The 10,595-nt window shown below is 70.2% G+C and overlaps 1 protein-coding gene across 1 annotated transcript; it reads right to left on the reverse strand.

Annotated features, from left to right (window-relative positions):
- Positions 1-977: 977 nt before the first annotated feature.
- LOC148596235 (low-density lipoprotein receptor-like) lies at positions 978-9,570 on the reverse strand. The gene is given in 19 exon segments (XM_088525765.1): positions 978-1,029; positions 1,105-1,262; positions 1,345-1,433; positions 1,435-1,484; positions 1,551-1,630; positions 1,701-1,868; positions 1,952-2,093; positions 2,168-2,307; positions 3,467-3,585; positions 3,676-3,903; positions 3,981-4,152; positions 4,966-5,091; positions 5,164-5,283; positions 5,366-5,488; positions 5,581-5,703; positions 5,775-6,137; positions 6,903-7,022; positions 7,097-7,219; positions 9,513-9,570. Coding segments are annotated over 19 exon segments (2,538 nt in total). The 3' UTR covers positions 978-993.
- Positions 9,571-10,595: the final 1,025 nt, after the last annotated feature.

Genomic DNA, 10,595 nt, shown 5'->3' on the forward strand with positions numbered 1-10,595 from the left:
CCCCCAGGCTGCCCCCCCACACTGTCCCCTTCCCCCCCCAGCTCCGCGCTGGCCCCTGACACCGTCACGGACCCTGGTGCCCCCCTCCCCTCCGCGGGGCCCCGGCGTCCGGGTCCCCCCGCAGCCGCCGGGACCGAGGCCGAGTCACGGTGACAATAAATAGAGTGGCTTTTACTGAGTCCTGGCTGTGTCACCACAAGGCACCGGGTGGCAGCAGGGGTAGCCCCCCCAAGGCCCCTTGGCAGCTTTTTTGTCACAGTGTTGGCAGAAAGAACCCGCAAGCACAAGCGTCCGCGCGGCTGTGCGCAACAGCTGGCATGGCTGGGTGCGGCTGTACACAGCGTCCCGCACGGCTGTGCGGTTATCCTGTGCGGTCACCCACAACAGCCTGTGGGGCTGTGCACAACGCCCGGTGCGGCTGTGCGCAACACCCGGCATGGCTGGGTGCGGCTGTACACAGCATCCCGCCCGGCTGTGCGGTGATCCTGTGCGGTCACACACAACAGCCTCTGCGGCTGTGCACAGGCCTCCTGTGCGGCTGTGCACAACACCTGGTGCAACTGGGTACAGCTGTGCACACCATCCCACGCGGCTGTGCAGTTAGACACAAGAGCCTGTGCGGCTGTGCACAATGTCCCACGATGCTGTGCACAACACCCTGCACAGCTGTGCACAGGCCTCCTGTGCGGCTGTCCAGAGGTGTCTCCCTGCGGCTGTGCACAACACCCTGCACGGCTGGGTGCGGCTGTGCACACTTATCCCCCGCAGCTGTCCACAGTTGTCCTGTGTGGCTGTGCACAGGCGTCCCACGCGACTGTGCGCAACACCCCGCGCATCCGTGCACAAGCGCCCCGCGCTCGGCCCTGCATCCACCGGACTCTCCCTCCTCCTCCACAAGCGGCCGCTGCTCCGGGGCCGCTCCGGTGTCGCCGCCGGCGCTCCGGAATCCGGCGGCACCCGGGAGGGGACGTGGCACAGGCGGCTCCGGCGCCTTCAGGCCGCGTCGTCCTCCAGACTGAGCGCTTGTCGCTGCGGAGAGCGGGACGTCAGCGCGGGGACGCGCGCACCCCGTCACCCGCTGTCACCCGCCGTCACCCGGCTCACCGCGGGGTAGCTGTAGCCCTCGTGGCTGCGGCTGATGCGCATCTCGTCCTCGGTGGTCTTCTGGTACACGGGGTTGTCGAAGTTGATGCTGTTGGTGTTCCGGAGGCGCCAGTTCTTCCACGCGAGGAAGGCGCCGAAGGCCAGGAGGATGAGGAGCACTGCGGGGGGACGAAGGCCGGGGGGTCACGGCAGCGTCGGGTGGGCGCTGAAGGGGCCCTGGGGGACCGCGGTGTCACCTACCCAGGGGCAGCACCACCAAGAGCGCCGCGGCGCCCCGCCGCCTGTCCGCCGCGACACCGCTCTGCGCTGGAAAAGGGGACGGAAAGGGTTGGAAAAGGGGCTGGAAAAGGGGGCGGCGGCAGCCGGGGAGGACACGGAGCCTTCGTACCCGACGGGACGGCTGTAGCCGGGAGGCCGGGGCTGTGCGTGGCCCCCCGCGGCTGTGCGTGGGTGACGTTCGTGACGGGTGTTGGGGACGTTGTCGTCGTCGTCGCTGTCACCGTCATGGCGACTGTTGAAGCATTTGCTGGGGATGGGGGACAAGTGAGTGGCTCTGCTGGGGACATGTCACCCGCCTGGGGGGACACGGCGCCCACCGGGGGACACGTCACCCGCTATACCTGGCAGACAGGCGCGTCCGTCAGGCGCCAGGCGCTGCCCGTCACCGCAGACACAGGTGTAGCGCGGCGAGTGCCGGGTGACGCGGGGCGCCGGCAGGCACAGGTAGCTGCAGCCCCCGTTGTCACCCGCACACCAGTTCTCGCCTGGAAGGGTGACAAAGAGCAAGGGGTGACGCGAACCGGAGGACACGGGGACGGAGGGACGGGGGGACGGAGTAATGCGGTACCTGGGGGCTGTTTCAGCTCGTGGTAGAGGACGAGGTCCTCGGGCGAGAACAGGTTCTCGGCCACCCTCGTCACCTCGGCGCCCGTCAGGCGGTTGGCGCTGAAAATGGCCTCGCTGCTGACGTCGGTCCAGAACACGGTGTCCTGCGGGCACACGGGGGGTTGTGGCGGCGGTGCCGGTGACGCGGGGGTCGTGGTGACGGTGACGCGGGCCTCACCTCGAAGACAGCGACGGCGAAGGGGTGTGCGAGCGCCTGTGCGTCAGTCAGCAGCGTGCGGCGGTTGCCGCCGTCGGTGTCGACGCTGCAGAGCGCGTGGAGCCGGGAGTCCACCCAGTACAGCCGCTGCGACGGCAGGTCTGCGGGGACGGGACAGGCGCCGGGGTGAGGACGGGGACCGCCGCGGGCACGGGGACACGGACGGGGACCGTGATGGGCACCGGGATGAGGATGGGGACCGTGATGGGAACGGGGACACGGACCACGATGGGCACCAGAATGAGGACAGGGACCACGATGGGGATGGGGACCAGGATGGGCACCGGGATGAGGACAGGGACCACGATGGGGACAGGCACCAGGATGGGTACAGGGACCGCAATGGGCATGGGGACAGGGACCAGGATGGGCACCGGGATGAGGACAGGGACCACGATGGGCACGAGGACACGGACGGGGACCACGATGGGGACAGGCACCAGGATGGGCACAGGGACCGCAATGGGCATGGGGACAGGGACCAGGATGGGGACAGGGACCACGATGGGGATGGATAGGGACCGTGATGGACACAGGGATGAGGACTGGGATGGGCACGGGGACAAAAAACAGGGATCACAATGGGCATGGGGACGGAGACCAGGAGAGGCAGCGGGATGAGGACAGGGACCACGATGGGCACGAGGACATGGACGGGGACCGCCATGAGGACTGGCACCAGGATGGGCACAGGGACAAAGACAGGGACCAGGATGGGCACAGGACATGGACGGGGACCACAATGGGCACCAGGATACGGATGGGGACCACGAAGGGCACTGGGACAAGGACAGGGACTCCGATGGGCACAGGGATTGAAATGGGTGTTGGAACAAGGACAGGGACCACAATGGGCACGAGGACAAGGACCGTGACGGGGACAAGGACAGGGACCATGATGGGGAAGACGCTGAGGATGAGGACAGGGATGCGGATGGAGACCAGGATGGGGCCAGGGTCAAGGATGGGGATGGCACCAGGACAGGGACAAGGAGATGGGACCAGGATGGTGCTGGCACCAGGACAGGGACAAGGATGGGGGCAGGAAACAGGACAGGGACAAGGACAGAGAAAAGAATAGGATGGGGAGGGGAAAAGGACAACGGGGATGGGACGGGGACCAGGACTGGGGACAGGACAGGGACAAGGTGATAGGACCAGTGATGAGAATGGAGATGGCACCAGGATGGGGACAAAGATGTGGCCAAGGGACAGGACAAGGACCAGGACGGGGACAGGAGCGGCCGCGTCCCCCCTCACCCAGCGTGAGCCCGTTGGGCCACTCGACGCTCTCGGTGACCAGCGCGAAGCGGTCGGCGCCGTTGAGGCCGCCCTTGGCGATCTTGGCCGCGACGCCCCAGTCGGTCCAATACATGAAGCTGCGGAGCGGGAACGAGCGCGCGGGAATGAGCGCGCGGAAAAAGCATTCCCGGGACCGGGAAAGGGACCCGCGCGGGCAACCAACGCACCCGCGCAGCGGGTCCAGCGCGATGGCGCGCGGCTTGGAGCCGGCCTCGCGCACCAGCGTGGCCCTGCGCGCGCCGGCGCCGTCGGCCACCGCCACGGCCCCCAGCTGCGAGTCCGTCCAGTAGATGTTGCCGTGGACCCAGTCGAACGCGAGGCCGTCGGGCGCCCGCAGCCCCGCGGCCACCACGGGGACGTGGTGGCCGGCGTCACCCGCGCGCTCCATGGCGGCGCTGCGGGAGCGAGGAGACGGGATGAGCGGGCGCCGCGACGGTGCCGCGCGGTGCCGCGACGGTACCGCCGGCCTCACCGGTAGATGGTCCTCTGGGACAGGTCGGACCAGTAGACGGTGCCGCGCGCCACGTCCACGTCCAGGGCCACCACGTGCTTGAGGTGCGGCACCAGGCTGGTGTAGTTGCTGCGGTCCAGCGCCATGCGGCGCACCTCGTGCCGGTTGGTGAAGAGCAGCGCCGCCGCGGCACCTGCGCGGGGACAACGCCGGTGACGCCACCGCCGGTGACGGTGACACCGCCACGGGTGATGGTGACGCTGCCATGGGTGACGCTGCCATGGGTGACACCACTGCCAGCGACGCCGCCGCAGGTGACGCCACCACGGGTGACGGTGACGCCAGCAACGCCACTGCGGGTGACACCACCGTGGGTGATGGTGACACCGCTGCGGGTGATGCCACCGCCAGCGACGCCGCCGCGGGTGACGCGATCACGGGTGACACCACTGCGGGTGATGGTGACACCGCCATGGGGGACGGTGACGCCAGTGATGCCACCGCGGGTGACACCACCAGGGGTGACAGTAACACCGCCGCGGGTGACACCACCGCCAGCAACACCGCCATGGGTGACGCCACCACGGGTGACACCGCTGCGGGTGACGGTGACACCAGCAACGCCACCGCAGATGACGCCACCACGGGTGACACCGACACTGCCACGGGTGATGGTGACGCCAGCAATGCCGCCGCGGGTGATGCCACCACGGGTGACGCCACTGCGGGTGATGGTGACGCCAGCGACGCTGCCACGGGTGACGCCACCACGGGTGACGGTAACACCGCTGCGGGTGACGCCACCGCCAGCGACGCCGCCGCGGGTGACGCCACCATGGGTGACGCCACCATGGGTGACAGTGATGCCGCCGCAGGTGATGGTGACGCCACTGCGGGTGACGCCACTGCCAGTGACACCGCTGCGGGTGACACCACCATGGATGACAGTGATACTGCCGTGGGTGACACCACCACGGGCGACGGTGACGCCGGCGCGCCCGCTCACCCTCCGCCTTGCAGGCCTTGCCCGCCGGGTCCAGCCGGTAGCCGGCGCCGCACTCGCACTTGTAGCCGCCCTCCAGGTTGACGCAGAGCTGCCCGCAGGTCGCGGGGTCCTGGCACTCGTCAATGTCTACGGGAGAAGCCGGGGGACGTCAGGCGGAGCGGGGACACCGCGAGCGGGGCCGCCCGGAGCCGCCGTCACCTTCACAGCGCTTTCCGTCCACCAGCCGGAAGCCCTCGGGACACAGACACTCGTAGCCGATCCGGAGGTCCTTGCAGATGTGGGAACAGCCGCCGCGGTTGTCCAGGCACTCGTTGACACCTGGGGACGGAGCGCGGCGGTCGCTGAGCCCCGGTGCGGGGGACGGTACCGGTCCCTTCCCGGCTCCATTCCCGGCGCTCACCGCACTCCTTGATGGGCTCGTCGGACCAGTCGCGACAGTCGCGCCGCCTGTCGCACACCCGCTCCAGCGGGATGCACTCGCCTGAGCGGCACTTGAACTTGTGGGGCCCGTCGCACGTTGTCACTGCGGGAGGGGACGCAGAGCGGACGCTGGCGCCGCGCGCGGGGTGACACCGGCGCGCGACACCGGCGGTGACACCAACACAGCGGCCTCACCGTTGGCGCATCCGACCTCGTCGCTCATGTCGCTACAGTCGACCTCGCGGTCGCACTGCCGGCTGCCGTGGATGCAGGTGCCGTCGTCGCATTGGAACTGGTCGGGGCGGCACGAAGCCACCGCTGCGGGGACGAGCCCGGTGAGCACCGCGAAAAGGGACAACACCCGCGCGGCGGCCGCCGCCACCACCCACCGCAATCGGCCTCGTCGGAGCGGTCGCGACAGTCGGCGCTGCCGTCGCAGCGCCAGCGCTGGTGGATGCACTCGCCGCTGCCGCAGTGGAACTGCAGCGGCGGGCACGGCGCGGGGCCGGCGGCGCCGCCGCACGCGGCCTCGTCGGAGCCGTCGGCGCAGTCGGCGTCGCCGTCGCACGCCCAGAGGCGCGGGATGCAGCGGGAGTCGCCGCAGCGGAAGGCGCCGGCGCCGCACGTGGCCGCGGGGCAGCCGCGCTCGTCGGCGCCGTCCTCGCAGTCGGCCTCGCCGTCGCACACGAAGGCGCCGCTCACGCACGGCCCGCTGCCGCAGCGGAACTGCTCGGCGCCGCACGGCCGCGCCGCTGCGGGAAGTGGCTCCGTGAGACCCTCCCGCTTCCCGGACACCATCCCGGATCCAGGGCGCCATCCCGGTTCCCAGGACGCCCTCCCACTTCCCAGGGCACCATCCCGCGGTTCCCAGGGCGCCATCCCGCTTCCCAGGGCGCCATCCCGCTTCCCAGGGCGCCATCCCGCTTCCCAGGACGCCCTCCCGGTTCCAGGACGCCCTCCCGGTTCCCAGGACGCCCTCCCGGTTCCCGGACGCCCTCCCGGTTCCTAGGACGCCATCCCAGTTCCCAGGGCACCATCCCGCGCTTCCCAGGACGCCATCCCGCGCTTCCCAGGGCGCCATCCCGCTTCCCAGGGCGCCATCCCGCTTCCCAGGGCGCCATCCCGGTTCCAGGGCACCATCCCGGTTCCAGGGCACCCTCCCGCGCTTCCCAGGGCGCCCTCCCGGTTCCAGGACGCCCTCCCGGTTCCAGGACGCCCTCCCGGTTCCCAGGGCACCATCCCGGTTCCAGGACGCCATCTCGCTTCCCAGGGCGCCATCCCGGTTCCAGGACGCCCTCCCGGTTCCTAGGACGCCATCCCGGTTCCCAGGGCACCATCCCGGTTCCAGGGCACCATCTCGCTTCCCAGGGCGCCATCCCGCTTCCCAGACGCCCTCCCGGTTCCAGGGCACCCTCCCGGTTCCCGGACACCATCCCACGCTTCCCAGGATGCCATCCCGCTTCCCGGACACCATCCCGGTTCCAGGACGCCCTCCCGCTTCCCCCCGGAGCACTCACGGCAATCGCGCTCATCCGAGCCGTCCTCGCAGTCCTCGGCGCCGTCGCAGCGCCAGGGCGCCGGGACGCAGCGGCCGCCGCCGCCGCAGCGGAATTCCCCCGGCGCGCAGGACACGGAGCCTGCGGACGGAACGGGAGGACGCGGATCGGCGCGGGAGCCGGCGCCGCGGGACGCGCCGGGACGCGGCACTCACGGCACGTCTCCGGGGCCTCGTCGGAGCCGTCGGAGCACTCGGCGCTGCCGTCGCACACCCACGCCGCCGGCACGCAGCGGCCGTCGCCGCAGCGGAATCGGCCACCGCCGCACTCGGAAGCGCCTGCGGAACAGGGAGCTCAGCACCCGGCCCCGCTCCCGCGGACCTTGATCCCAGGGAAGTTCCTTGATCCCAGGGAAGTTCCTCGATCCCGGGGGAGGTTCCTCGATCCCGGGGGAGGTTCCCTGATCCCGGGGGAGGTTCCCTGATCCCAGGGAGGTTCCCTGATCCCGGGGGAGGTTCCCTGATCCCGGGGGAGGTTCCCTGATCCCGGGGGAGGTTCCTCGATCCCGGGGGAGGTTCCCTGATCCCAGGGAGGTTCCTCGATCCCGGGGGAGGTTCCTCGATCCCAGGAAGGTTCCTCGATCCCGGGGGAGGTTCCCTGATCCCGGGGGAGGTTCCTCGATCCCGGGGGAGGTTCCTCGATCCCGGGGGAGGTTCCTCGATCCCGGGGAGGATCCCAGGGGAGGTTCCTCGATCCCGGGGGAGGTTCCCTGATCCCAGGGAGGTTCCCTGATCCCAGGGAGGTTCCCTGATCCCAGGGAAGTTCCCTGATCCCGGGGGAGGTTCCGGCCATCCCGACCCACGCGGGCGGATCCGGCCCTTTGGCCCCACCTTGGGAGTGGGGCCTTGGGGTGTCTGTGCTGGAGGGGGGCGGGAATGGGGTGTGTGGGGCCCAGCTGCAGGTCTGTGGGGCAGGATCTGCATTTATGGGGCAGGAACGGGACCTGTGGGACCCTTTTGGGGTCCAGCCCCGGTCTAGGGAGCAGGAATTGCCTCCCTGGGGCAAGAACAGGATCTGTGGGACCCTTCTGGGGCCCAGCCCCGGTTTATGGGGCAGGAACGGGACCTGTGGGACCCTTTTGGGGCCCGGCCCCTGTCTATGGGGCAGGAACGGGCTCCATGGGGCAGGAATGGGCTCCATGGGGCAGGAACAAGGCCCAACCTCGCATCTATGGGGCAGGAACGGAACCTGTGGGACCCTTTTGGGGTCCAGCCCCGGTCTATGGAGCAGGAACTGCCTCCATGGGGCAAGAACAGGATCTGTGGGACCCTTCTGGGGCCCAGCCCCGGTTTATGGGGCAGGAACGGGCTCCATGGGGCAGGAACGGGACCTGTGGGACCCTTTTGGGGCCCAGCCCCTGTCTATGGGGCAGGAACGGGCTCCATGGGGCAGGAACGGGGCCCAACCTTGCATCTATGGGGCCAGAACTGCCTCCATGGGGCAGAAACGGGACCTGTGAGACCCTTTTGGGGCCCAGCCCCTGTCTATGGGGCAGAAACTGAGTCCAGGGGGCAGCAACAGACTTAATGGGGCAGGAACCAGCCCCGTAGGGCAGGAATGGGGCCCAGCCCCGAGACTATGGGGCAGGACTCGTGTCCATGGGACCTGCGTGGGGCCTAGCCCGGGTCTATGGGGCAGGACCGGGCCCCATTGGGGCCTAGTCCGGGTCTATGGGGCAGGACCGGGTCCCGGTCCGGACCCAGCCCCGCTCTACGGGGCCCCATCCCGGGCGCGTGCGAAAGCCCCGCCCCTCCGCGCACCGGGCTCCCATTGGCCCGTTCGGGCCGGTGGCCAGTTGCGGCCGCGGCCAATGGGAAGCGCGGACGCGGCGGCGCCGGGCGGGGCGCGCGCCGCGGTTGGCCCGCGCGCCGCGTGTCGGGGCGGGGCCACCCCTCGCCCCGCCCCTTTCCCGCCCAGCCCGGCGGCCACGGCGGCCCCGCGACCCCCGGCGGGAAACGGGACCCCCGGGGGTTCCCGGCGGCTCCTCCCGGTGGCCCCGGGGGTCCCCGTTGGCCCCGGGTGCCTCCCGGCTGCTCCCCGGTACCTGCCCGGCCCCGTCCGGTCTCTCCTTGAGCCCCTCCGCTCCCTCCCGGTGCCTCCCCGGTAGCTCCCGGTGACTCCCCGGGTCCCTACGGTGCCTCCTGGTGCCAGCCGGTGCCTCCCCGGCCCCGTCCCGTTACTCCCGGTGACTCCCCGGTGCCTCCCCGGCCCCGTCCAGTTCCTCCCGGTGCCTCCTGGTGACTCCCCGGGCCCCTACGGTGCCACCCGGTGATTCCCGGTGCCTTCCCGGCCTCGCCCGGTTCCTCCCGGTGCCTCCCCGGTACCTCCCGGTGCCTCCCGGGTGTCCTGCGGTACCTCCCGGTGCCGCCCCGGTGCCCTGCCGTACCCCCTGGTGCCTCTCCGGCCCCGTCCAGGTCCTCCCGGTGACTCCCGGTGCCACCCGGTGACTCCCGGCGCCTTCCCGGCCCCGTCCAGTTCCCCCCAGTGCCTCCCCGGGTCCCTGCGGTTCCTCCCCGGTGCCTCCCGGTGCCTCCCGGGTCCCTGCGGTTCCTCCCGGTGCCTCCCGCTCACCTGCCGGGGCCCCCACGAGGCCGAGCAGCACCAGGGCCGCCAGCCGCGCTCGGCTCATGGCTCCGCCGCCTCCTCCGCCGGTGCCGCCGGTTCCTCCTCCGGTGCCGCCGGTTCCGCACGTGGCTCCGCCGCTGTCGCGGGGGGGGCGGCCCCGGCGCCGCCACCGCCTTTCAAGGGGCAGCGCCCGGGGAGGGGCTTCCGCGTGAGGGGGAGGGGCTTCCGCGTGAGGGGGAGGGGCTTCCGCGTGGGGGAGGGGCTTACCCGTGGGGGGAGGGGCTTCCGCGTGGGGTGACGCGGCCGCCGCCGGGGCGGGGCGGGGCGGAGCGAGGGGACCCCGCCCCGCGCGGACCGGGAGAAACGCCCGGAACGCCCCCAAATCCCGGCGTTTCCCCCCAAAAAACCGGCATCGTCCCCCAAAATCCCGGTGTCATCCCCAAAAAACCGGCGTCGTCCCCCAAAATCCTGGCATCACCGCCAAAATCCCGGCATCGCCTCCAAAAACACGGCTTTTCCACCCAAAATCCGGTGTTGCCCCCAAAAACTCAGCATCGCCCCCAAAATCTCGGCGTCTCCCCCAAAAAACTCGGCGTCGCCCCCCAAAATCCCGGCGTCGCCTCCCAAAACCCGGTGACGCCCCCCAAAAACCCAGTGTCGTCCCCCAAAAAACTGGTGTCGCCCCCAAAACCCAGCGTCACCCCCCAAAAACCCGGCATCGTCCCCAAAATCCCGGCATCTCCCCCAAAAACCCAACGTCGCCCCCCAAAACCCGGCGTCGCCCCCAAAAAACCCGGCGTCTCCCCCAAAATTCCAGCATCACCCCCAAAAACCCGGGGTCTCCCCCTTAAAACCAGACGTCGCCCCCCAAAACCCGGCATCTCCCCCCAAAACCCGGCATCGCCCCCAAAAACCCGGTGTCTTCACCCAAAAACCCAGTGTCTCCCCCTTAAAACCCGACATCGCCTCCAAAAACCTGGAGTCGCCATCCAAAAACCCGGCATCGTCCCCAAAAACCCAGCGTCTCCCCCCAAAACCCAGTGTCGCCCCCCAAAAACCCAGCATCTCCCCCCGAAACCCAGCGTCGCT

This window comes from Tinamus guttatus, unplaced genomic scaffold (assembly GCF_059628265.1).
Source record: "Tinamus guttatus ecotype Peru unplaced genomic scaffold, ASM5962826v1 Tinamus_guttatus_pri_ptg000024l, whole genome shotgun sequence".
Lineage (NCBI taxonomy): Eukaryota > Metazoa > Chordata > Aves > Tinamiformes > Tinamidae > Tinamus > Tinamus guttatus.